Source organism: Varanus komodoensis, unplaced genomic scaffold (genome assembly GCF_004798865.1).
Source record: "Varanus komodoensis strain SLA01 unplaced genomic scaffold, ASM479886v1 scaffold7_3, whole genome shotgun sequence".
NCBI classification, from domain to species: Eukaryota; Metazoa; Chordata; class Lepidosauria; order Squamata; family Varanidae; genus Varanus; species Varanus komodoensis.
In genome coordinates, this window is record NW_025336480.1 from 5,133,449 (window position 1) to 5,161,429 (window position 27,981).

Genomic DNA, 27,981 nt, shown 5'->3' on the forward strand with positions numbered 1-27,981 from the left:
AAACCCACAATGTAATGATATGAGGAGGGAGAATAAGCAGTGCTATGGATCTCATTGTGGTGTAGTGGTAAGTATCCCTGTCTGTCATGCGGGAGACCGGGGTTCGATTCCCTGATGGGGATCCACTCCTTCATGGGTCACTGCCTTGTCGTGGCGAAGGGGCTTGTGCAGTGCAACGAAGCTATGAGCTATGCTGTGCAGGGCCACCCAAGATGGACAGCTCTGAGAAAACGTGGTCCACTGGAGAAGGAAATGGCAACCCACTCCAGTATCCTTGCCATGAAAACCCCACGGACAGTACCAAAAGGCAAAAAGATATGACGCCGGAAGATGAGCCCCTCAGGTCGGAAGGTTTCCAGTATCCAACTGGGGAAGAGCAGCGGGCTAGTACTAGTAGCGCCAGAAAGAAGGAAGCAACTGGGTCAAAGCCAAAAGGACGCTCAGTTGCAGATGTATCTGGTGGTGAAAGAAGAGTCCGATGCTGTAAAGATCTATACTCCATAGGAACCTGGAATGTAAGATCCATGAATCAAGGCAAGCTGGATGTGGTCAAACAAGAGATGACAAGACTGAACATCGACATCTTAGGAATCAGTGAACTAAAATGGACAGGAATGGGTGAATTTAATTCAGATGACCATCAGATATACTACTGCGGGCAAGATTCCCTCAGAAGAAATGGAGTAGCCTTCATAGTCAATAAAAGAGTGGGAAAAGCAGTACTGGGATACAATCTCCAAAATGACAGAATGATCTCAGTTTAAATCCAAGGTAAACCATTCAGCATCACAATAGTCCAAGTCTATGCCCCAACCACTGATGCTGAAGAGGCTGAAGTTGACCAGTTCTAATAAGGCCTACAACACCTTCTAAAAATAACACCAAAAAATGATGTCCTTATCATCATGGGGAATTGGAATGCTAAAGTAGGAAGCCAAAAGTTAACCAGAATAACAGGCAAGTTTGGCCTTGGAGTACAAAATGAAGGATGGCAAAAGCTGGCAGAATGTTGTCAAAAGAATACGCTGGTCATAGCAAACACTCTTTTCCAACAACTAAAGAGATGACTCTACATGTGGACATCACCAGAAGGTCAACACAGAAATCAGATTGACTATGTGCTCTGCAGCCAAAGATGGAGAAGCTCTATACAGTCAGTAAAAACAAAACCAGGATCATGAGCTTCTTGTTGGAAAATTTAGGCTTAAATTGAAGAAAGTAGGAAAAAGCACTAGGCCACTCAGGTATGACCTAAATCATATCCCTGATGAATATACAGTAGAGGTGACAAATAGATTTAAGGAATTAGATCTGATAGACAGAGTGCCTGAAGAACTATGGATGGAGGTTCGCAACATTGTACAAGAGGTAAAAACTAAAACCACTGTGGCAAGATTACACAGAAGAACTATACAAGAAAGATCTTAATGTCCCTGATAACCATGATGGGTGGTCGCTGACCTCAAGCCAGACATCCTGGAATGTGAAGTCAAATGGGCCTTAGGAAGTCTGAGCAACAACAAAGCTAGTGGAGGTGACAGCATTCCAGCTGAGCTATTCTAAATCCTAAAAGACAATGCAGTTAAAGTGCTACACTCAATATGCCAGCAAATTTGGAAAACTCAACAGTGGCCACAGGATTGGAAAAGGTCAGTTTACATTCCAATTCCAAAGAAGGGCAATGCCAAAGAATGTTCAAACCACCAAACAATTGTACTCATTTCACATGCTAGCAAATATATGCTCAAAATCCTACAAGATAGGCTCCAGCAGTATGTGGACCAAGAACTACCAGAAGTACAGGTAGGATTTCGAAGAGGCAGAGGAACTAGAGATCAAATTGCCAACATACGCTGGATCATGGAGAAAGCTAGGGAGTTCCAGAAAAACATCTACTTCTGCTTCATTGACTATGCTAAAGCCTTTGATTGTGTGGATCACAACAAATTGTGGCAAGTTCTTAAAGAGATGGGAGTACCAGACCATCTGATTGGTCTCTTGAGAAACCTATATGTGGGTCAAGAAGCAACAGTGGGAACTGGACACGAAACCACTGATTGGTTCAAAATTGGGAAAGGAGTTCAGTCAGGCTGTATACTGTTGCCCTGCCTTACATACAGAGCACATCATGAGAAAGGTGGGGCTATATGAATCAAAAATTGGAATTAAGATTGCTGGGAGAAACATCAATAACCTCAGATATGCAGATGATACCACTCTAATGGCAGAAAGTGAAGAGGAACTAAAGAGTCTCTTGATGCAGGTGAAGGAGGAGAGTGCAAAAGTTGGCTTGAAACTCAACACCAAGAAAACTAAGATCATGGCATCTGGTCCTATCACTTCCTGGCAAATAGATGGGGAAGAAATGGAGGTAGTGACAGATTTTATTTTCCTGGGCTCCAAGATCACCGCAGACAGGGACTGCAGCCAAGAAATTAAAAGGCGCTTGTTCCTTGGGAGGAAAGCTATGGAAAATCTAGACAACATACTAAAAAACAGAGACATCACCTCGCCAACAAAAGTATGTATAGTCAAGGCTATGGTTTTCACAGTTGCAATGTATGGCTATGAAAGCTGGACCATAAGGAAGGCTGAGCACTGAAGGACTGAGGCCTTTGAATTGTGGTGCTGGAGGAGACTCCTGCAAGTCCCTTGGACTGCAAGGCGATCAAACCGGTCAGTCCTAGAGGAGATCAACCCTGACTGCTCTTCAGAAGGCCAGATCCTGAAGATGAAACTCAAATACTTTGGCCACCTGATGAGAAGGAAGGACTCCCTGGAGAAGAGTCCTTCTGGGAAGGACTGGGAACAATGCTGGGAACAATAGATGGCAAAAGAAGGAGGGGACGGCAGAGGATGAGGTGGCTGGATGGAGTCACTGAGGCAGTCAGCGTGAGCCTAAGTTGACTCTGGGGGATGGTGGAGGGCAGGAAGACCTGGAGGAATTTTGTCCATGGGGTCATGATGGGTCGGACACGACTTTGCGACTATCATAGCATAGCATAGCATAGCATAGCATAGCATAGCATAGCATAGCATAGCATAGCATATGGATCTCATTACAGAGAGGGATGGGATAATGCATTGTAGAGCTGCTATATTTGTGGGAGAGCATTGTGTCTTTGTAATGCATCTTTTCTCCCTTAGCTGGAACAAATTGACTTGTGTTGATAGACGCTAGCCCAGCCTTCTCCAACCTGGTATTATTCAGATGCTTGGACTAGCACCCCCGGGATTCCTGATTGCTGGCCCTGATGGCTGGGGCTGATTGGGGTTGATGCCCAAAACATCTGACATATGTGTTAGCCATACGTCAGCTTTGGAGATAATGTATTGAATTTGCTTCTTACATAAGCCATTTTTTTCTTTTACTTGGCAAAATGAAAAAGCTGCTAAGCATCTGCTGACTGCACACAAAAAGCGCTGTATCTCGCAGGTCAGGTTCAACGCCAGCACCGCCACTAGCCTTGCCGTCCTTTTATGGACAACAGCCCCAGCCTTACACAGCTGCATGGCAAGAAGAATATCGGGGGGTGAAACTTGTGCTGTCACTGCATAGTGGTACAAGCACCAGGTGGGGTCTGGTTGTCAAGCATACAGTATTCACAGCCATAAGACAGTGGCTATGCTGGTCCCCTAGGTATTTTCCCTTCCCTGTAAGACCTATTTGTTGACTGAAAATTCCCACGTAGCTGGGATGGTAGTCAAATCCATCCACCCACCCACCACCCACCCACCCACCCATCCATCCATCCATCCATCCATTCAGTTTGTTTTGTCTCATTTCTGTACCACCCAATAGGCAAAGCTCTCTGGCTACTGAACCTGGCCCTAGTCCATAAGAGCCAGTCTGACTGAACCAAAGACTACTTCTTGGTCCTCATTAAAGGTCGACACGGTTCTGTGTTCTGTTAAAAATTGCCTGATCCGGGACAAACATGCGGCGTGATACTGCCGCTTCCTGGTAGTGATTCATGTCAAGGCAGTGGTCTGCTTCTACCACCACTGTTCCTGTGATTTGCTCCTGGTGAGCGTCACCTGCCAATGCGATCAGACAGTATTTCTTCCCTATAGCTGCATGGAAAGGACTCCCGCCTGGTGGGTGTCGGCTTTGAAGTGTCTGCATCAGCTCATGGTTAGCTCCAGCTCAGCGATTTTTTTCACCCGGTGGTTGCATGGCAGGTCAGGCCAGGATGAGGTGGCTTTGGCAGAGTGTTCAATGTAATTAAATACTGCAAGTCACACCACGTGGGGAAAATGTCAGAATGGGGGCCGAGTCAGGACAAGCCATGCAGGACAGTGTCAGTAAGAGGCCGTAAGTATTTTGCTTGGGGTTGGCTCTACCACAAAGCTGCTACAGACTGAAATGTATGTAAATAATCCTTTGGTTTAATGAGAAGGCAGGAGCAACTCCTTATACTCACTAAATAAAAGTTGTCCTTGGCTCTTTTGCTTCCATCATCTCTTAAAATTTATTTTTATGATGAATTTCAAAAACAATGGGAAAAAAATAAATAAAAGGAGAAGAGAGGAAGCAAACCAGATGAGTGTGATTCAGCAGGAATGCCTGCAACCCGCAGAACTTGGAGGATTACGGGCATCCTATGGAGGGGGGAGAAGCATGGGATGGAAGGTGGCCTCTGCATTCCTCCTGCTCTGAAAGGCATCTGCAGCCAATTGCAGCTCTCCAGCCAAGGTGCTTCAGAAAAGGAGTCTGAGGCACCACCAGGACGCATCTCAGCACTGCCTGTCTCCTCCTTCCTGTAAACCAGCCGTGAGAGGGGAGGGGCACTCAGAGCAAGGAGGCCCAGCTACGAGGGTGCAGCAAATTCCTGGTATGGTAGCCGGGTCTCTGAGAAATCCCATGCCCATCATTCTAGAATCTGTCTAGCAGCCACAGGACTGTGCTGCACATTATGCAAAAGTAAATCTATCAACAACGTGTAAGTTGTGGTAAAGGCAGTGCAAAAATTCATATATATGTGTCCATCTGAGAGTGGCATCCTTTTTCACCCACCTCTCTTCAGGTGTGGCTTGTAGAGATGGGAGAGTCACCACATTTTTTTCTGTTAGCTTTAGCTTTTCGGGTGTATTCAGAAATATGTGAGCTCTAACTTTTTCTGAATGCAAGTGGAGTTTCGCAACCAGAGAAGAACAGCGAGGAGGAAAACAGTTGATTAGGTTGATACAAGGCTATGTTTGAATGTATGCAACTTATTCTCAGAATGCAAAGGAGGATGTTGTGCATCTGTATTTTGTGAAGCCGATGGGGGCCGTTCTCTTGTCAAGTGCATCAGCTGCATCGATCAATGGTTGTGCTTGTGCAGTAACAGTGTCCCTGCATGTCTCCATTCAGATGGACGAGATCAAAGCGAAAGACAGAACCATCTTTTCCTTGGAGAAAGAACTGGAGACCCTGACTGGATATGTCCAGAAGCTTCAGCTGCAGAAGGAGGCTTTAGACGAACAGCTCTTCTTAGTGAAGGAGGCAGAATGTAACATGAGCAGTCCCAAAAGAGAGATCCCGGGCAGAGCAGGAGATGGCTCCGAGCACTGCAGCAGTCCTGTAAGATGTACTCTGTATTTCATCACAAACAGAAACATTGCAGCGCCCACTGAATCTGCTTAACCCACTTATTGCATCATTTCCCTGCTCCCTGTGAGGAAAACTCCTCTTTGTGGTGTATGAAATGTGCCCTCTTGTGGTAGTCATGAGGCTACATTTCAGTGCTTACAAGTGCGACACTTAACCTGATTAAGAACAAGATGATGATGATGATGATAGATCAATGATGCTTAGCATTTATGTAGCTCTTTCAGCAGGCATCGCCTACCTAATTCCATCTGGAAGAGTTGGACTTGAACTCCTATACTCCTCAGACCAATGGGGATTATGGAAGTTGTAGTCCAGCCCTTTCAGAGGGCACCGGGCCGGGAAATGCTGCCTTAGAGAGTTCAGAGCATTCCGTACAGATTCTCTCAAAAATCTCTACAGCAGTTCTGTAAGGACCATGTTATTATTTCCATGTTACAGATCAGGGCTATGAGAGTGTAGCCCGGGGGCAAGTCGTTTCTCTTCAGGCCACTGAGCAAGTCCATGGTTGAATCAGAACCCAACAATTCTGTTGTGGTTTTAAGATCTTGTTTCATTTATGTGAGATAATACAAGCACTCCGTACTATTAAAGGGGAAGGGCACAACTATGTGGGTGGGGGATTCCTTGGGATCCATGAGTTGTCCCCTGGAACTTCCCTGTAAGCAAGCCAACTGGTAATTATCCTGGTCTTTCAGGATTGTGCCATGGAAGCCACTCTTCCATGGGTGCTTTCCACAGCATGGAAAGAGCAGTGATGACTACTGAAAAGATCCAGGGCTCAAGCCCACGGGCAGAAGACACGGGCACATACCAATTTACATGTGCTCTGCAGGCTTGTGTGCATGCGCGTGCACCTTAAAGGACCCTGCCTCCTAGGGCACCTCTATTTATAAAAAGGGATGATTGGCAGGAGAAGGGGAGGCATTTGCTTTCAGGAAAGATGCAGAAAGATTTGGATGCACGTGTGGGCGAAGAGCCATCAAATCGGGAGGAATCAGATGTTGCAGGGACCTTCAGGGCCCTGTAGCTTTATTTCAACAAGTGCTCGTGGGTAGCACAGTGGTGGGGCAGGTGGCCTCCCAAACCTTTGGGGCTCCAGTTGATATATTCAGCCCTCCAGCCCTAAAACTGCCTTGGCTATCATATTTAAGAACCGTGGCCAAGTGGGCCAGGCCAGGATATCCTGCTGGTGGCCAGGATAACGAGCAATACGTTTGAGCCAGCGAGTCATGCTGTTGGCACTCCCACATGTTTCTAGATCTGTGGGTATGAATCCATAGAAGAGGGGCTCTCCTGACATGGTTATAACATATAAAAAGACACTTTAGCCAGAACTCTGGGCAGCAGGATCCCGAGGGTTTTCTGCCTGGAAGCAGCTCTTGTATCAAATGATTTGCAAAACTTCTTTATAGGACTTGCGCAGAAACCAGAAGAGAATGGCAGAGCTGAATGCCACTATACGGAAGCTGGAAGACAGGAACACACTCCTCGTAGACGAGCGGAATGAACTGGTGCGTGCATGAAACATGTCCGAATGGGGGGACTCAGGGGGGATGCGGCTATTTCATTGGCATTCCTCTGAAACATTTTAATGCTACTCTTCAGTAAGCCTCCAGGACAGCTTACAAAAAGTAATTGAATAAAAATATGACAAAGATATGAGCTCATTCACATCTTAGTATTACTGGCCCTTTCAAGTCAAATATGGGTAGTGGAAGCTTTTCTGCCACATTCGGATGATGAGAACTGTCTGAACTAAACCTGGGAAAGGTCCACTTTGCACTGTATTTTAAGCTTATTTTAATGAACTGAACATGCATTTCCTCACCCTTAGTCACTGGTCTACTATACTGGCTTCATTGTTAAACATTAGCTACTGTTTATGTTTGGAAAGTAGTGGCTAGTGGAGGCACAGCCATTCTGCTTTATCCCATTTCCTTTCCTTATTTTGACCCCTTCCCTTGCTGTATACTCTTCCCCACACTCCTCTGCTAATTAAGAAATTACTCTGGTGCATGATTTACATGTCCCCACCCTGGTCATTGCTAGAAGGGAAGAAGAGCAACACTTTTAACCCCAGTGCCAAACCTCTTGGATAGGAAAGAGGGAAGAAAAAGGAACACAGCTACACACATACTCCCTGAAACAGGTGGGAAAAGTCTGTCACCCAGGATGCTGGCAAAACGGACGTGCGCAGGGATTATTTTCCCCTTGGAAGAACTCTGAGTACTGAGTCATGACATTCCTTCTCCCCAGAAGCAAGAATGAACTATAAGATGGACTTCTCTTGTTATACCTCATATTCAGGTGACGCGAGTATTTATACCGGGGTGCAGAACGATTCTGCCCACAATATGATTATCAGTTTCCAATATAATGCTAGCAAGTTCTTTGAACATTAAATGACAGCACAGAAAAAGTGAAGAAATGAACACACACACATAAAAGTTTATAAAGTATTAATTGTGGATTATTATTGTTACAGTTGAAACGTGTCCGGGAAGCAGAGAAACAATGCAAGCCTCTCCTGGAAAGAAATAAGTGCCTCTCCAAGAGAAATGATGAACTTATGCAGTCATTGCAGCGCATGGAGGAGAAACTCAAAGCAATCGCTAAGGAAAATTTAGAAATGGTGTGTACTGAATGTTTGGAAGAGTTCTACTTAAGTATAAATATTACTTACTTATTTATGTAAGTAAATATAACTTGTAGCAGCAAGTTTTTCTCCATTATACTTATTTCACTGAATTTGGGGCATACATTTAGGGTCCAATCCGGTAGGGATGTTGTGAGCCTCCCAGTTTAGGGGATTACAGACAATGTATGCCTGGCAGGAGGACATAGGATCTTCGGCTCTGTGCAAAGCAGCCAAGTGATCAGTTTCAGCTTTGGGGAAGGTGAGGAGGCTGAGGCACCTCCAGGAGATGCCATATCTCGCTGGCGCTTTTCTGTTCCCCTCCCTGCTCCTAGAATGCCTCCCAAACGCCTTCTCTGAGGTCACCCTTCCAATCTTGGAGGTGCAGCCAGTATGGTTCTTCCCAGCTGTGGTTCCCAGCTATAGGCTTAGGGGATCCAAGTACAGACTCTAATGTAGAAGCTTTTTTCATGATCCCAGAGCTGGGAATCCAAACACTCTTCTGGCCTTCTAGATGCTGTCCAGGAGCTATACGATCACTCTGCCCATCATAATAGGCAGATCCTGTTTTGTTGGATTAAAGATTTTCCTCTTTCAACACTGGATGCAAAGATTCAAGGAACTGAAACGGGAAATATCAAGCATTTAAAATCAGATGCTGGCCTTCAACTGTCCAAGAACTGATTATAGCTGGAAAATATCACCATGTGCCATTTGTACACCAAACAACTGTAATATATGGGCATTCTAATATATTCACACTTTCCTGGCCATAATGTCTGAGCCTGCAATCTCCTAAACCCTCAGTTAGGAATAAATCTTATTGGACCCAGTAGGACATACTTCTGGGTAGACATGCAGAATATTGCAATGTAAGTCTGGAAAACCAGACCTGCAAATCTAACTTCCTGCAGTGATATATTTATTTAATCTATTTCTAACTTGCCTTTTTTCTTTGCATATATAAAGCTTCCATGCAGTCCCTCGAGGCACTGGCCAAACACAGATCCACTTAGTGCCAGTAAATTTGCAGTTATCAGTTGCTTTCAGACCATTCTTCTTGGAGGCTTTTTGAGTCCCATTCATAATAATCTTGCCTACATCCCACTAATTCCTAGAGCTAATTCAAATGCCGGTAGACTTTGTAATTTCCAAGTTGCATGCGAAGTTGCAAATGTACACCTGATTCTCCCGGTCTGCTCCTACATCGTTCTTCTATTTCTGCACATGAACGTCGAACATGCACCGTGATTTCCTCTGAGGAGTGGTAGCGAGGCTCTGTCCCTAGAACTAGTCCCACACCGCGCCGCGGGTAGGGAACGGTAAACATGCCCTTAGAAGAACTGCCTCCGTGCTTAATGGAATATGCTTCTCCTGTTCCCCCTCCCAGTTTTTCATCGACTGCATTCACACATCGTGCTGAACCACTGAGGTGCAGTCCTGTGCAGTGGCTGGCGGGTTGGGCGAGGCGTTGGGTTCTGTTTCCTACTCCGCCATGAAGTTCATGGGGTGACTTGGCTGCTGACACTCAGGCTAACCTATGCGTACTTCACAGGACTATTGTGAGGATAAAACAGAGAAGAGGAGGACCACATAAGCCACCACGGGCTCCTTAAAAGAGGGAGAAAGGTGGCGGGGTATAAATCTGATTAACAACAGCGATGACATAAAGCACGGTTTGAGGAGAGGCTGAGTGTGGAAATCAGCTGTGGTGACTCAGTTCAGTTTCTATGAATCTCAGTTTGTGTGATCTGGACCCAGGATTTTGGTTCATCCCAAATTCTGATCGGATTTGAAACAGAAACTGACCAGTTCCTTCTATGGGTGATGAAGCTGGCTTGTTTAAACTAAACATTAGGGGTAAAATATAATCCCTATTCTGGGTGACACAACAAACTGAGATTCAGGGAACAGCAAGAAAATGCCACCTCAAGCCTTTGCCTCTCAAGCAAAAAGAGGAGGAAAAGGAGGAGATGACCCCGAGGCTTGCTGCGGCTCCTGCATGCTTGGGCTACACTATGATTTAGTGTGATGTGTGAATGCAGACAGTGACTGAGGTTGGGTGAGCTGAGGCACCCATAGGTGCCAGGTTGAAGATGCAGCCCCGGCTTTGGGGTGACTATGTCATGCCAACCCTCATAGCCTTGTAGCAGATTATGGGCTAGGCAAGGGTTGCTTGACCCCTGCATAGCCCATACTCTTGGGTTCACATGGCATGATGACCCCCAGCATGGCTGCATATTCCAAATGTAGGGACATATATACCACACACATTACAGGGTAAAGACCCGCCACACACTGTTGTGTTGTGCAAACAGCCCACTGTGCATCAAGCAACTGACAGGGGCCACTATTGTCAAGAACAGGAGATGATTCATGCAGATTTTCCCCTTGTCATTTTTCTCTTGCTCTCCATCACATTCTTTTCTTTTGAAAGGAACCGTAACAATTTAAGCATGTACTGAAAGATGTATTCAGTTAAGCTTAGTCTCCAACGGATGGGTTAGGATTAATTTTCATTACTTCATGCTGAACTGGAAATCTAATTCTCCAGGGATTAAAGTTACAAAAGTAATCTGCTTTAACATTAATACATTTTCTGTATGACAGAGAAACGGTTAAATCCTAGGCATTTTTTACTCAGAGGTAAGTCTGCATACAAGAATTGCTGAACAGTAACAAGAGAGCTGCTGAGATGTCGTTGTCAGAGAGGTTAAAGCACTGGACTGAAACCTGGGAGATCTGAGCTCCATTCCCCACTCAGCCATGAAGCTCATTGTGGGCTTCCTCATGAGTCACTGACCCTCAGCCTCACCTACTTTGCAGGGTTGTTGTGAGGATAAAGTTGAGAAGAAGAGGATTCTGTAAGTCATCTTGACTTCCTGGCAAGGGGAGGGGAAGGCAAAATATTAAATAAATAAAGGAATACCGAGTTCAGTGGTGTTTGCCTCCTAAGAAATGTGTATGGGATTGCAGGCTGTATCAGAGTATGCAGCATCTATATGACAATTCTGGATTTTCAGCTCCAGAAAGCTAAGTGATTTTGCCTACCTTTTAAGACACATTGATTGACCCTTAAGGCTGAAGGGAAATAAACAAACAAACAAACAATTACAAATACACATGACTATCTGGGTCCAATAAACTATGACTATCTGGCCAACACATGACTATCAGGGTCCTATAAAGCAAACTAAAGCTATTTCTTTTTGAAAGCGGCATCGTTGTGATGGTTTGATGATGGGACTGATGTTGATGCTAATGCTGATGAGGATGATGTTGTTCTTATGCAACAGAAAGAAAAAATGACGTCTCATCCTCCTCTGAAAAAATTGAAATCTCTCAATGACCTGGACCAAGCTAATGAAGAGCAAGAAACGGAATTCTTGAAGCTCCAGGTTATAGAACAACAGAACATTATTGATGAGCTGACCCGGGTAGGTCATAGGTTTAGGAGCTAAAAGCAACGGGGGAGATCATGAAAACCTTCATTGTTAGAACAGCAAGATTATCTCTAATTAAGGGAATGCACCCAGTCCCTGATCCTAAACATTTCTTCTTTTCTTGACATCTGGAAACTCTTGGAATGTTGTCTTCCCAGTGGTGGAATGCAGTGGAGCTGGGCTTGGAAGGACACATGTAGGTGAGCTTATGAGGCTGGAAAGCCTGGCTCCCACAACTCACCTCCTTGGCTTCCGTCAGCCCCCTCCTCAAAAATGTTTATATTTTGGAAGACTTTGGAACAAGTTCCTAGTTCTCCCGATACCCAACAGTAACTCAACAAAATGTAAATGATGTTAACTTCTGCTTGCCCATACTTTCTTTTCCCACTCATCCTAAGGAACAGATGCAGGCTGTCTTTCATGAAGTGCCAGGAAAATACTGAAATAACCATCAAAATCACTAATAAATAGACACTTTTTTTTAAAATCAGTCACGGCCACCTTGAACACCAAAGACAGCATAGTAGGGTAGAAATATTTGAAATAAATATTTCCATCCAGCCAAAGTAAACAATAGAGAGTAGGTACTTGGTCTTATTTCTGCTGAAAATTGAGAAGAATTTAGATGCTTATGGTCCATGTTGATCTTTGAAAATGATGCTTTATTAGGTTCTAACTGTTTCTTGATCTTCTTTTACAGGACAGGGAGAAGCTTATTCGGCGGAGGAAGCATAAAAGAAGTTCAAAGCTAATTAAGGTAAGTGAAGTATGCAAGCATTTTCAATGCTAAAATGCCTGCAGTCCAATAATTTCAGTGGAAAAGTTTCTAGGTGTTGCTGAAATGGTGTAATGATTGTAGGTTAGCACAGATGGCAGTAACCCAGCACGCAGCCATTGGCTGCGGGTATGTGGAGCGAAGAACAGCAAAGCCAAATAGCAGAGGCTCTGCTTCCCAAGCTTGATCTGGTTCTGGAGTTCCCATCGGCCAGGACTGGAATGGCAAAACTCATAATAGTTGACCATGCATTTTACTTGCTATACTTCTACCCCATCTGTCAGCCCAAAGGTTCCCATCAACAGCCCATGCATTCCAAACTTCTGGAACATCTTTTATGTGGGCATAAGAACACAGCATTCAAGTGTTGCGTTCTCATTGATCAATCTGTCTACACGACTGACTCACTTTGGCAAGTGGCGTGCGCTGAAATCAGTACTTTGATATCCAAACCTACTGATTAAGCAGCTCTGTCGTTTTAAAGCATGACTCATATTTGCTCGTAGATGTTTCTAATTCGCTTAAGGAGTTTGGAGACACTACGCTGTTCAAAATGAATTTACATGGTAGGCTCCATAAGGTAGCAGTTACCATAGCACTGTTCCTACAGTTGCTTCCAGAAAAGCTGGTGACCAAGTCTAAGCGTATGTAACAGAAATGGCCACATAAGGCTACTGCGTTCATGCCTTTCCTCTGCTGTTCTCCTCCCACTGAAGTGTTAGAATGCCACTGTGCTCTCTTGTGCACTGACAGCAGAATTTAGTCTCCTTGCACCGCCCATGATGTTGCATCTGTATCCTGACTAGCACTGCACAAAGAGAGTGAGAACTGGCAGAAGGAATTGCCAGTTTGCATTGTACCCCTAAAACTAAAGATGATCCAACCCTGGTTTGCTGTCTAGGTTCTATGACTCAGCTGCACCTGAGAACATGGGCAATGCACAGCCAGTGAACCGGACTGCATATATACCATGTGCCCCAAGCTGTATCATAATGGCCTTGTATGCACCACTGACTATGGCCTATGGCGAGGGTATGAGATGGAAGCACTTCTTCATGTGAGTTTTCTCCTTTCTTTAGAGGCATGTACTGGACACAGTTTATGGGGGGGATGATGATTCCATGGACTCTGAAACCTCATCGATGGCTTCATTCAGGACAGACAGAACACCAGCAACCCCAGATGAAGACTTGGATGAAGTAAGATCTTTTGCTACCAGGAGGGACTTGTTTGCAGGTGGTGGTATTTTAGATTCCATTCAGCCACAGCTCCAGAGTTTTAAAAGAATTCATAATGTTAGGGCATGCAAAACCCACTGATTTAATAAGTCTTCATGGAAAGGGAAAAAGCAATGTGCAATTGAGCACTTCTTGTGTCTTTTTATCAGAATACAGTGCTATCAACAGATTCTGTTGAAGACCATCACAGCTGAAAAATTGCTGCAAACTTCAGTTAATTTCTCCATACAAGCCACCCACTTTGCCTTGGTGTGACATTTTGTTTTCAGGAAAGAAGCGCTTGAAGACATGATTTATTTATTTACTTATTTAGAACTTTTATATGCCATCCCCTCATGCCTTGGTATCTCAGGACAGCTCACAACATAGAATTAAAACAATAAAACAGAAACAGTAAAATTATATAAAAACCAAAACAAAAACCAAAACAAAAAAACAACTGTTAATGATAAAATTGATTTTTAAAATAGCCATTAAATAAAAAGGTTTTAACCTGGTGCCGAAAAGAATATAGACTGGGCGCCAGGCACACCTCTCCAGGGAGCACATTCCATAACCTGAGAGAAGGCCCTGCTCCAGGTAGTTGTTCTTTTTACCTCCTTTAAAGAGGGCTCCCAGAGCAAAGTCTCTCCCGCAGATCTTAAGGGGCATATGGGCATGTAAGGGAAGAGGTGCTCCTTCAGGTATCCTGGCCCCAAGCCATTCAGGACTTTATAGGTTAAAACCAGCACCTTGAATTGGGCCCAGACTTCAACTGGGAGCCAGTGGAGCTGATAGAGGACTGGTGTTATGTGAGAGTAACGGCTGGTCCCCGTCAGCAGCCTGGCAGCTCTGTTCTGTACCAGCTGGAGTATCTGGACCGTTTTCAAGGGCAGCCCCTCGTAGAGCGCATTGCAGTAATCCAAGCGGGAAGTTACCAGAGCATGTATCACTGTTGCTAGGCAGTGCTCATCCAGGTAAGGACGCAGCTGGTGGATCAGTCAAAGTTGTAGGAAATCACTCCTTGCCACCACCGCTACCTGGAACTCCAGTGACAGCTCTGGGTCAAGGAGTACCCCCAAGCTGCGGATCTTGTCCTTTAGAGGGAGTGCTACCCCATCTAGAACTGGGTCAAAATCACCTACCTGGAGACCTGCACCGCCCACCAACAGGACTTCCATCTTATCTGGATTGAGGCTCAGTTTATTGGCCCTCATCCAGCCCATTACCTTGGCCAGTCACCGGTTCAGTACAGCCACCGCCTCACCTGGAGCAGATGTAAATGAGAGGTAGAACTGGGTGTCATCAGCATACTGATCACTCCGCAGCCCAAACCTCCCGATGATGAGCACTTTCTTACCAGATTAATAATCTGTTCAGCTGAAGTGACATGGGTTGAACTACATGTGACATTAAATGCATCTCCGAATTCCTATTCTCCTGCTTTCATGAGTGAACAGCAGATGAAGGTGGCAGTGATCTAGACTGGGATTGCTGTGGGAGGGAGCTTAGCTCTTTTCAGCTGCATTCAAAGTGGTTTGTAGCAAATGGCAAATTTGGGAACTGTAACAACTGCTTGGGGGATCATTTTTCTCCAACTAGAAAATGGCATGGAAAACAGTTGAACACCCTCCCTCCACACTGCAGTTCCAATATAGAACAGCTGCTGCTCATTTTTGTTTTAGAGAGAATCCCAATCAAAAGTTCAAGAATGCATTTAGCATTATGTGCAGCTGCACCAAAAGTTCTAGTAATGCTTAATTCTTAAAATAAAGCATTTTGGCTGCAAAGAAATAGGGCACACACACAGCTACAATGTTCCTTGTGGGTTACATGCATATCCCTAAACATAAATGGCCTTCTTTTAACTTAGAACATATCCAGCGAGTAAAGGATAATGTCTTGAAATAATTTCTCAATAGTTTATTGGATGCAGTGATTCTTTTACATTCAACATTCTGTAAATATTTTTCGAACTCCTAAACACCATAAACACAACAGTATGTGGCTTCCCATATTAATCCAAAGCCATCTTTATGCATCCCATATTTTTTATAATATTCTTACCATGGATGCTTGCTTGAGACCTTCTTTCTTTCTCCTGCAGAGCTTAGCTGCTGAAGAATCGGAGTTGCGATTTCGGCAGTTAACAAAGGAGTATCAGGCCCTGCAGAGAGCTTATGCATTACTGCAAGAGCAAACAGGGGGTATCATAGATGCAGAACGAGAAGCCAAGGTTGGTATTCATCAAGAGCAACGTAGATATAACCCAAACACATTTCTCAAACTGAAGAACAGATGGACATATGTTGGAAAAAGCTCAGCTCTGTCACAAAATTGGACTTTTGTTGTGGTTCATCAATTAATGTGGTGCCAAACAAGATCTGACAATGGGTTGGATGCTCATTTAGCCACACTTGGAGTAGACCCACTGAAATTAATGGGACTTAACTTAGCCCATTGCTCTGCTCCAAACAATAGAGGGTGGAGTTCAAGGGGACAGTTCTGATTCCAGGAAGGTGAGACAAAATCTCGCTTGTACCAGCCATGGCTGCGCGGTTGTGTCTTCTGAATCCCACATTTCTGCGAGGTGGTTTATTTTTTGCTGACAAGCCAGCCTAAGAACCCATGGCTGGTTTTACGGTTCTTCATGCCCACAGTGGATTATTGTGCTGTACAAACTCAGCAGGAGGACTTCAGTTTGGGTTCTCAGGAACAGGTTACAGAGGTGCTCGGCAAGAGCAACACAAAAATCGTGCTGCTCACTTTTGGCACTTTGGAATGACGATCACTTGTTGCTTGGCTTTTAAAAATCTTTATCTTTCAGTTCCTGAAAACTGTGCATACTTCTGTATTATCACTTGTGCTGGTCTTTCACAAGTGCTCCCTTGCCACTATCTGATAGGTGTAGTCTTTCTGGTCAGTTTCCTTGCCTTGCCTGTTTCAGCTCTCCAAAGAGCAGCAAAGTGGAGTAGACAGACTGGAGGGGACAGTGTGTCCATCCATATGGTACCCCTCCAAGAACTCTCAGTGGTACCTTGGAGGGGCTGCCAGGTGTCTCCCCCTTTTAAAAAAAATCAGTGGACCCTTTTGTGCAAAAGCATGCACTACGTGTGTGTGTGTGTGAACAGATGATAGATAGATATAGATATACATATAAGATATAGATATTCCTTCCCTCAGGTACCCATTTGAACAAATAAGGTGAATAAGTTTTCTGTGAGTGGGTATTTATTTGTCCGGGTGGGTGGCTACTGGCCAAAATCTGCAAGAAGACTCTTGGGGAGGTGGCTCCAGAGGAAAGCGTGCCTGATTCTTTGTCGTGGTTGCTGGGGAAAAGAAGCTGCTCTGTGTGGATTGTGAAGCCTAAGCCTTAAAGGGCTGTGCAGACCCTTCCAGTGTCTTCAGGCTGATTCAGTAGGGTAGAAAGGGACTGTATTAGTGGTGGAGCACATGCATTGGGCACATGCAGCTTCCAGACTCAATCCCTGGCATCTCTGGAGAGGGGGCTGGGAAAGAATCTTGCTGAAACCCTGACGAGTCACTGCCAATGGATATTGGCTATTGTGAGGCATGTACTGATGCTCCGACTTACTATTCGGCACCTTCCTGTGCTCATATGTCATCAACAAGAGGTGCAGAGAAAACAATGACATCAGGGATGAAACGCACCACTTAGTTCACTTCCTCTGGATTGCACCCCCAGTAGCCTGAAATCCCGGTGTCTGATGTGCACTGAAAAGGCTTTTCACGATGGTGCGGCTCTTATTTTCAACAGGCGCAGGAGCAACTCCAAGCTGAAGTTCAGAGATACAGAGCTAAAATAGAAGATCTGGAAAAAACACTGGCCCAGAAAGGACAGGTAGATGTATTACAAAGTTGCTTTTAGTCATCAACCATTTTATTTGCTTACATAAACAAGTTGATAGGTGTATGGTTTGTTATATGAGAAAGAAATGTGTAGCACAGGTGAATCAAAAGGTGACCCGTGAAGTATGTGACAGATACAGAGAAAACTGGAATGAACTGTGCAGTAATGTGGCATCCTGTCCCACCTGGTACTATGGACGTCCCATTTACTACAGTACAACACAATTATAGATTAAATTGGTAGCAAATTTGGTAGTATAATATCAAGCTAAACAGAAACTGAGTCAGTGAGAATAATATCCATTTTTTTCTTGGTTCTTGGAATTTATTCACTATACAATCAGCTTTATATTTCCCAAATGTCAACCCTGTCAAGACCAATTTTCATAAGACATTTTTATTATACATATATTTTAAAAATGGGTGCACAAAATGCTGTGTTATGAACAAAATTGTGCCTGTTTCATAGAAACACTTCTTTTAATTTTAAAATATGTCTGATCCAATAGGACTCCCACTGGGTAGAAGATAAACAACTTTTTATTAAGAGGAATCAGGAGCTTTTGGATAAGGTATGTCTTAACATGAATGCCTAGATTGTATATCAGTTTCTAGAATTTGGTGTTTAAAACCAGAAGTTCGCTGCATTGGTCTATGCCAGATTCTCATTACAGAACTCAAAAGTCATTTGTATATCGGCAAAAAGAATGGGTCTGCAAACTTTACTGAGGCCTGTATGGTAAGAAACTCAAATTACGTGTTGGATCTTAAGCAGCTTGACCCATTTATTTCAATGGGTCTACTTTAAGCTGGATCCAAAACATTAATTTGAAAATTCAAGAAAACAAGAAGCAATGAAACTTACAGATATTGAAATTAAATGTAAAACATCGCATCATTGGAACAGAAATAGTTTCCCCTCCTTTTTAATTTTTATACTTCATCAGAAGGACATCAAAAGGGTCTTCATATTTTGTTTAAAATCCTGTTCTTATAAATAGATACAGTCCTACAGGGATGCCTGCAACCCTCTGAGCTCAGAAGGATTATGAGCATGTAATAGAGAACAGAAGGCGTGTGAGACAAGGGTAGCTTCTGTGCTTCTCCTGCTCTGCAAAACAGCCAAATGGTGTTGGAGGAAGAGGAAAGCAAGCTGAGCTGCTCTCAGGATACATCACATCTTGGCAGTGCCCGTCTCATCTCTTCTCTGCTCCCCATAACTCCCAATAAACCCCTCCTCCAAGGCTGCTTGTGCAGCCTCCGAGAAGCAGCCATTGCTGTTCTTTCCAGATCAGCTGCAGGGAGTGGGGCGATCCAAGCATGGATCCCCGGCTGGAACACTTTTCACACCCCAGAACTGGGGATTCAGGCAATCCTACTGTCCTCTAGGGCCTGCCTAAGAGCCACAGCATTTCTCTATTAATAGCATAAAACATGAAGAGTATGGAGCCATTTAAAAACTGCAGGAATCATCAAAAGAATCTTCAAAGGAATCCTTTGGTAGTTTCTTTCTTAACCACAAAGAACAGCAAATCCCCCCTGCGTCCCAAATCTGCACAGACAAATCTTCTTTTTTATACCAAGTTGCTTTTTATATCTTTCACTTTTAAAAGGCAGCATATGATAACACCAGATTTATAATGTTTGTTTTCTTTGGTATGTTTTCCATTTTCAGGCTGACAACACAGTTTAGAGAGCTAGACACCTTTCTCTCCTGCTAAGGAAGGGGAGGTGCAGGAAGGGGGGACAGTAGCTGGTGGCAACAACCTTCTAGATGAGAACAACTGATATATTCCTCTTCCACAATTTAGACATGTACATCTTCTTTCTCCAGATAGAAAAGCTGGAAATAGAAAACAATCGATTGCAACAAGAGCTGCAGGATGCTAGAGATCAGAATGAGCTGTTGGAATTCCGAAATCTAGAACTTGAAGTAAGAACTATATCATAGAACCAGAATGAAGCCCACTGTCAACTATAGCTGTGGTTTAATAACTTCTTGTTTATACATTCATATATTCACACTTGTATTCATATTTATAGTTTGCCTTTTGGAATCCTTTAGCTGCTGTGAATATTTTATAAAGAAGAGAGATTGTGTGTTTGTGTGTGTGTGAGAGAGAGAGAGAGAATGAGAATGTGCAACTGATGATACTAGAACCAGAAGGAAGAAACAGCCAATCTTTGTCCCCTTTCAAACAATTGAATCAATTGAAGGTTTTGCTTACCATCTTCAGCCATGAATAATATATGGCATACAAGTTTGGTGTTACTATTTCAGGAGTTCCCCAGTTTAGTGTCCTGCAGTATATTCCTATTAACTAATCCAGAATAAATACCAGGTCTGTCACAAATACCAACGTAAATTTCCTTTTTTGAAACACAGGCATAAAATCATTAACAGTGGATGGATTGCCTGCTTAATTTCCCAGCTGTCAGGGTTCATAAAGAAGGGTAAAATTCAGTGCGTATTTATGAGAGCTTTCTTACAAACCCATGCTAACCCGCATCTTAATTAAGATGTTCATGATTACAAATGCTGTGCAGGTTTAATAGCACTTTAGAAATATTACGACTTCCATCAGCTTACAATGAATGAAATACAGTTTAAGGAAAGTCCATGGTCTTGCAAAATGGATCTCCAGTATCTTTGGGCTGATGGTCATTTCCACTGGATATTTTGAGAACTATAACCACGATAACCCTGAAAACCACAATGGGGTAGTCACTGACCTCGAGCCAGACATCCTGGAATGTGAAGTCAAATGGGTCTTAGGAAGTCTGAGCAACAACAAAGATAATGGAGGTGACAGTATTCCAGCTGAGCTATTCAAAATCTTAAAAGACAATGCAGTTAAAGTGCTACACTCAATATGCCAGCAAATTTGGAAAACTCAACAGTGGCCACAGGATTGGAAAAGGTCAGTTTACATTCTGATCCCAAAGAAGGGCAATGCCAAAGAATGTTCAAACTACCGCACTATTGTGCTCATTTCACATGCTAGCAAAATGATGCTCAAAATCCTTCAAGCTAGGCTCCAGCAGTATGTGGACCGAGAACTAGCAGAAGTACAGGGAGGATTTCAAAGAGGGAGAGGAACTAGAGATCAAATTGCCAACATACGCTAGGGAGTTCCAGAAAAACATCTACTTCTGCTTCACTGACTACGCTAAAGCCTTTGATTATGTGGATCACAACAAATTGTGGCAAGTTCTTAAAGAGATGGGAGTACCAGACCATCTTATTTGTCTCTTGAGAAACCTATATGCGGGTCAAGAAGCAACAGTGAGAACTGGACACGGAACCACTGATTGGTTCAAAATTGAGAAAGGTGTTCGGCAAGGCTGTATACTGTCGCCCTGTCTATTTAACTTATATGCAGAGCACATCATGAGAAAGGCGGAGCTAGATGAACCACTAGTTGGAATTAAGATTGCTGGGAGAAATATCAACAACCTCAGATATGCAGAGGATACCACTCTCATGGCAGAAAGTGAAGAGGAACTAAAGAGCCTCTTGATGCGGGTGAAGGAGGGGAGTGCAAAAGTTGGCTTGAAACTCAACATTAAGAAAACTAAGATCATGGCATCCAGTCCTCTCACTTCCTGGCAAATAGATGGGGAAGAAATGGAGGTAGTGACAGATTTTATTTTCCTGGGCTCCAAGATCATCACAGATGGGGACTGCAGCCAAGAAATTAAAAAACGCTTGCTCCTGGGGAGGAAAGCTATGGCAAATCTAGACAACATACTAAAAAGCAGAGACATCACCCTGCCAACAAAAGTGTGTATAGTCAAGGCCATGGTTTTCCCAGTTGCAATGTATGGCTGTGAAAGCTGGACCATAAGGAAGGCTGAGCGCAAAAGGACTGAGGCCTTTGAATTGTGGTGCTGGAGGAGACTCCTGCGAGTCCCTTGGACTGCAAGGCGATCAAACCAGTCAGTCCTAGAGGAGATCAGCCCTGACTGCTCTTTACAAGGCCAGATCCTGAAGATGAAACTTAAATACTTTGGCCACCTAATGAGAAGGAAGGACTCCCTGGAGAAGAGTCTAATGCTGGGAACAATAGATGGCAAAAGAAGGAGGGGACGGCAGAGAATGAGGTGGCTAGATGGAGTCACTGAGGCAGTTGGAGTGAGCTTAGGTGGACTCTGGGAGATGGTGGAGGACAGGAAGGCCTGGAGGAGTGTTGTCCATGGGGTCGTGATGGGTCAGACACAACTTCGCGACTAACAACAACAACAACAATTTTGAGAAAGTGCCATCAGAACCATCAAAAGATGGCTGCCAGGGGGAAGCTCACCCACCCAGTTACAAAATATCAGTCCCACAGCAATGCAAATCCTTGAGACTGAAAAACAAATCACATGCTCAGGAAGCCGAGGACAAAGCAGAGATGGAATCTGCGTCCATCCATCTTACAGGAAGCCAAGCCAATTACTTTCACCAAATCATCTTTAAAGTTAATGTATTCCACCAAATGTATTTCCCAGGCTTTTCCACAAATCTCAGACAAGAACCAGGTAGCTCACAGTGCAAACACAGAGAAACCACACACGCTTTCTTTCAGGACCACTTCCCCCTCAATGCACATGCTACTTCTGCTTCATCCCCAAACCTTTGCTCTCTGCTGTGCGCAGTGTAGGGCACTCCCTGCCCATACACAACCTCACATCCCCCTCATCCATCACAGAACCACACACCCCCCACTTCATCTTCCACCCCTAGCCCAGCCATGCTGCCCTCTCCAGCCTTCTCAAGGTTGCACCACAGCCTTCCTTGTCCCGCCTCAGCCTTCCCTGGTCAACACAAAATCTTACCAAACCCTACCCATTCAGTTCAAGTCATTCCGCAGCCCTCCTCCAATCTTACCAGGCAGGCAAGAGCAAGGCTCCTTCTCCTCTTCCTGAAACATTTTAAGGTGCAGCAGGTTGCACTGCAAACCGAAGAGCCTTTCTTCATGCGCTAAGAATGTGATCATGGCACCCAGAGGTGTCTGGGAGAAGAAAATAGACGGAATGGTTTGGTGCAGACCAGATGTCTTGCTTTGCAGTGTGCTCAGCAGCTGCCTGTGGCTAACCAAAACAAAACATTCAAATGTTGAGAGAGACAGGCGACCTTGTCTGGTGCCAAGCTCTGAAGATCATAGCACCCACCGCTTATTATTTGTAATGATCCATTGAGCTAAGGTTGTTTGTTATTATACGCACTCTTTGTTTGGAGTGGCAATTTGGGTCTCTGCCCAACCTGCCCACGTGGTCCATATCTGAGCTCTCCAACAGAAAAGCTATGCAGGAGACTAGTGCAGCCAAGGATGCTCTTGTTTCGGGGGCACACCTGCAGTAGTGCATGGGGTAGCCTACATCACACCATTCCAAGTTTGCAAGGATTCAGAATGCCTTAGAACTGGATACCCTGAAATAAATGTTACATCCCTTAGCAAATAATTTTGAAAAAATATATAAATCCATGAAAGAGGTTTCCCTCCACTGAGAAAGAAACAGAATCCACTAAATTAACCTGTACTTCCAGTACAACAACAAGCAAACACTATAACCTGTCTTTTTATTTCTTCTTAGAGGATGAAGAACAAATTGCATGTGCAGTGAAAGCAAAGATAGATACCAGTGTTGTACTCTTTTAGAAGACAATGTGCATTACTCTATAATCTTATATTTTTCCTTAAGGAAAGAGAAAGGAGGTCTCCACCTTTTAATCTGCAAATCCACCCATTCTCTGATGGTGTGAGTGCTCTACAGATCTACTGCATGAAAGAAGGTGTCAAGGTATGTTAACATGGTTTCACCAAAAAGTAGAGATCATGCTTTCCTTCCTTCAGAACTGGCTTTTGTTGTTCATGTAGGTGTAGGATAAAATGGAGAGGCAGAAGTTTGTGTAAGCTAGCTTTAATTCTTTGCAAGAGTGAAAAAAGTGAGGTATAAAATGAGATATAAATGTGAGGGTGAGGAGGAAGGGAGGAAGAAAGTGCAGGTTCTGCTGTCTGATTGCCCCCTACCAACCCACATTCATGGCTCCTGTGGGCACAGATCCTGTACCTGCAGTCTGTGCCACCCTATTTTCCAGGGTCCCAAAAGGCCTCTATGATGCACAAGGGTTGGGCACTGCGGATGACTCAGTTTCCTCCTGATTAGGACATTTGTAAACAAAGGAAGTGATCTAGTCTTAAGCACCCCACTTCTGAGAAAATCAGGCTTATTCAATTGAGTGCTGAAATCGTGTTAGAGACTTCTCAGCAGTGAGTCTCTCTGGAGAGGAGCAAAAGGCCTTCCCTAAAGAAACCGGGCAATGCAGGATGCCTAGTCATGGCAGGTCACTGACTGGAATGACTGCATGATCCAGGCAAGCTCTTCTTGTGTGGATTTCAGATTTCAGCAAAGTGTTCTATGCAATGCCATATAGAAAATAATTACTCAAACTGGAAAAGGCAGTGATTTTAAAAATATGCTGCAGGGTGGAGGGAGCACTGGGAGTAGCGGGTTTTGCCAAAAGTCTAAGTTGCTCCAGGTTGCTTATCCAGGTGCTTATCCTTATCTTATTAATTCAATCTTTCTTTTTTCAATAGGATGTAAGCATTCCAGATCTCATAAAGCAGTTGGACATCTTGGGTGACAATGGGGTAAGTGATATACATAGCTGACACGATCATAATATATACAGCATACAAGGAAAACTTGTAAGACTATAGAACTATTTAACTCAAAGAACAAAGAAGAAGAACTTTGTCCATAATTGCCCCACACTGAATCTATTTTAAATACAATGTCATTTATCTGAGATGTCTGATTCTACAGAAGGTTTAGGAACCTCCTGATGTCTAATAACATAGTGGGTTAACATTTATGAAATTTCATAGATTAAATATATGAGACAACAGTATAATTAATGGATAGCATCTCTGACCTAGGATAATTTAACGTTATTTCCCATGCCTGTGCTTGTTTCTGTGTTTAGTTTTATCTTGAAATGCTTGTAAATAATTCTGTTTGTTTACAAAAATGAGATTTTTGTTGATAGGAGAGTTCTTGACACTGATCCGGAATCCTCTGAGCACTGCAGTGTGCACATTCATTTCAAAAGAGAAGGCAGCTTTTGGCAAACACATTCCTTTGCATACATAATACTGCTTCCTCTGCTGAAGTGGATGGAGAAGCCCTTGTGCACATGGAATATCTGAGAATAGATTAGAATCCCGGCACCCATAGTGGATCATGGGAGATGGAAAAGCAAAGTAGGATTCTCCCTTAACGATCATTAGTGTAGATTTAGAAACCTGCTAGTACTTTCAAATTAATCAAATCACATTTTTCTATCTCTTAAATTTACAGAATTTAAGAAATGAAGAGCAAGTGGCTATAATTCAAGCTAGTACTGTATTATCCCTGGCAGAAAAGGTATTTTTCATGCATTTGGTGTTTCAAACAACTCTGAAAATGTGGATATGTGTGTGCATGTGAAATGTGTGTGTATAGTTATACACAATTTGAAAACAGGACAGTACAAACAATTATAACTGTGGAAAAGCGTGCAATCTGGGTAACTATCTGGTGCGAATGAAAACAAAAACAAAATGAAAAAGAATGCAGAACATATTCTGCATAAGAAGAAACAGTCCTCTGGCTCCTGCGCTCAAGCTGGCCTCGTCCTTCTGCTGGAGGCCAATCCATTCCATATTTGCCTTGCTCATCACATTCCAAGTGTCGAAGGTACTGCTCTCGCTTTAGCACTGTGGCTCCAGTAAGAGTCCATTACAGTTGAGAGTATCTCATTATATAGATAAATGGCTAGTTATAAGATTTGCTTGACCTCAGAGCCCCTACTGTGTGAACAATAGCAGATTAATTAGCGGTGCTTACTAGGAATGCACACAAGCTTGGAAGAAGAGTGGAAAAAAGGATGAGAAATAACCCAGCATGAAGCATCCTAGTGATGCATTCTGCCTCCCCCAGTCTGTTATTTAAATGCAGAACAGCTGAGCTGTTGCCTGGCTTTGGGTCTGTGTATACATTAAATGAGGCACTGGCGAGCACTGAGCGGCCGCACGGCAAAAAAACAGCTCAGCAGTTTCGGTGGGAAAAGGTGAGCGACGGCAGACTTGGGTTATCCACAGAAATGGTCTCAAACACATCATGCTAATGTTTACACAGGGAAAAGATCTGCAGTGCTGCATTTGTAGGAAGTGCACAATCCTTTCAAGACAGGGCTTGCCTAGAAGATGTTTTCAGTGCTTGGGACATAAGCAATATTAATCAAGTACCTCTGACCATGTGCAGATTTCTTTCTTTCCTTTTCACTATTGAGCAACCACAGACACATTTGGGATTAGAGAGCACGAATTCCACGTCAGAGGCATCTGGCAAAGTGCGAGCCTTCCCATCCCTCATTTACAGATGGCAAAGGGCTATAGGCAAATTTAGGCAGAAAGGCATTATCTGAAATGGAAAGAAAGCAATTCAGAAGGTTTCCACCGTGTGTCATTTTGACAAGGACGAACGATGCTGTAAATAATATGTTGCCACCATTCATCTTCTAGTGGATACAGCAGATTGAAGGAGCCGAAGCAGCTCTGCACCAGAAGATGATGGAACTAGAGAGCGACATGGTAAGACGAAACATGTACTGGGCTTCTTTTATCATTTTCATCTTTGTCCCATGCATCATAATAAATGGGTTGCTCTTTTTTCTTTCTGTGCCCGAGCATCATGCATACTTTTGTTATAGCTTCTTGAATAATTTTTGTTTTTCAAAACCATCATTCATTGTAGGAGCAGTTCTGTAAAATAAAAGGTTATCTAGAGGAAGAACTGGACTTCAGGAAACAAGCACTTGACCAAGCGTATATGGTAAGTTGAAAGCATTGCTGGACTGAACACCAACATTTCAGAATTCAGCTACACCTCAGTATTAAAATCATGCATTTGGTGGTAAGTTGTCGAGGCTGGAGGTGAATTTACCTCCAAGTAAGTATGATTTTATTTTGCTCTAGATTCGTAGAAGGTAGAACACTTTTCCTGGAGAAGCTTAAGGACTTCTGGCATATATGAGAACTCCATTACATAGATGGAGTTCAGACAGGCCCAGTGGCCACCCCAGAGAATTTCAGTAGAGGCAAGCATGTTTTCCTCTGTGCATGCCAAGCTCCATCTGCCTTTGAAACAGGGAAAATGGGGGAAAGCTACATTTGACTGTCAGCATCTACTGTATGTCTAAAAAGTGAGAAAATGTATATTATGGGTTGGATCCAGGCAGCAACTTCAACAAGTAGAAGTGACCTTTCATAAAAGGAAATGCTCTATTCACAGAAGTGCCATCCACTTGACTTTTTGGGATCCCCATTCTCCCACACACCTCAGCTCCTCTCATTCAGCAGGTTTCCTGACTGTGTGGCATTTTCAGGACGAGGGTGGGGGGACTGTTGTAACAAGAAGGGGGCAATACTCTTGATTCAAATACAACTTAAATCTGGATCGAACCCTGCATACATACATAATTGCACTGTGAATGTTACATAACAGATACATAAAACCATTACAGATGTTCCATTTCAATTTTGATCTATCTATTGCAGCCAGCTGTGCCATTCTATATAATTTTTCAACACATGCATGAATGAAAAACACCATTTTGTGTGAGGTTATATCCTCTAACCTGTTTTTCTCTTCCATTCTTTAGAGAATCCAGGAGCTTGAAGCCACCTTATACAATGCTTTGCAGCAGGAAACAGTAATAAAGTTTGGAGAATTGCTTAGTGAGAAACAGCAGGAAGAACTTAGGACTGCTGTAGAAAAATTAAGAAGACAGATGCTGAGAAAAAGTCGAGAATATGATTGTCAGATCCTGCAGGAGAGAATGGAATTGCTTCAGCAGGCACATCAGGTGAGATTCCACTTGCAGAAGAAATGCTTGGTACTGTATTGTGAACTCCACTGATTTTACAGGGGTCCAGATGCTGTGTTGTCTTCCATTTCTAACCCTCCCATTCATCTCCTACAGGTTTGTCTGACCTTTTCCTTACCAGAAAATATCAGTGGATGGGGAAAAGACAGAAGAGTGTACAATGCCCTTCAATTGGTAGTGCAAGATACTGAAAGCACTTACTCTTTAGTATTATTTGCAAGAACGGGGATTGTTATTCACTATATCTGTTTCAAGGGCACATTGCTTTAGGCAATTTGAAACCCAACTGATATTACTGAGTGGGCATTAGGCTTAACTTGCAGAATTCAAGGAAACCCAAATTTGTCTTAACCCTTTAAACCAGCAGTCCTTTCTCCACTGACCTGGAAGAAAGGACCATTGAAGCCAGTGGGACTTGGTTCTGAGTGAACACTGCAAAATTAGCAGTGCATATATTCCACAAGAATTTTCATGTGTATGAGTTCTTAGTCTGAAAAGCCTGACTAATTTATGCACTTGTTTCATTTCT

The 27,981-nt window shown here is 43.5% G+C and overlaps 1 protein-coding gene across 4 annotated transcripts in view; it reads left to right on the forward strand.

Moving 5' to 3' along the window:
• Positions 1 to 27,981, forward strand: part of JAKMIP2 (janus kinase and microtubule interacting protein 2) — a 38,982-nt gene that overhangs the window by 6,336 nt on the left and 4,665 nt on the right. For 2 of the 4 annotated variants that reach the window (XM_044454362.1, XM_044454363.1), the window contains exons 3-18: positions 5,357 to 5,566; positions 7,009 to 7,107; positions 8,082 to 8,228; positions 11,528 to 11,668; positions 12,375 to 12,431; positions 13,529 to 13,648; positions 15,774 to 15,902; positions 17,445 to 17,528; positions 18,046 to 18,108; positions 19,371 to 19,469; positions 23,225 to 23,323; positions 24,121 to 24,174; positions 24,884 to 24,949; positions 26,089 to 26,157; positions 26,321 to 26,398; positions 27,228 to 27,431. In XM_044454362.1, coding sequence (XP_044310297.1) covers positions 5,357 to 5,566; positions 7,009 to 7,107; positions 8,082 to 8,228; positions 11,528 to 11,668; positions 12,375 to 12,431; positions 13,529 to 13,648; positions 15,774 to 15,902; positions 17,445 to 17,528; positions 18,046 to 18,108; positions 19,371 to 19,469; positions 23,225 to 23,323; positions 24,121 to 24,174; positions 24,884 to 24,949; positions 26,089 to 26,157; positions 26,321 to 26,398; positions 27,228 to 27,431 — 1,719 coding nt within the window. Of the gene's footprint in view, positions 1 to 5,356; positions 5,567 to 5,880; positions 5,900 to 6,542; positions 6,561 to 7,008; positions 7,108 to 8,081; positions 8,229 to 11,527; positions 11,669 to 12,374; positions 12,432 to 13,528; positions 13,649 to 15,773; positions 15,903 to 17,444; positions 17,529 to 18,045; positions 18,109 to 19,370; positions 19,470 to 23,224; positions 23,324 to 24,120; positions 24,175 to 24,883; positions 24,950 to 26,088; positions 26,158 to 26,320; positions 26,399 to 27,227; positions 27,432 to 27,981 lie in introns of all 4 variants that reach the window. The other 2 variants (XM_044454364.1, XM_044454365.1) reach the window with 2 other exon arrangements.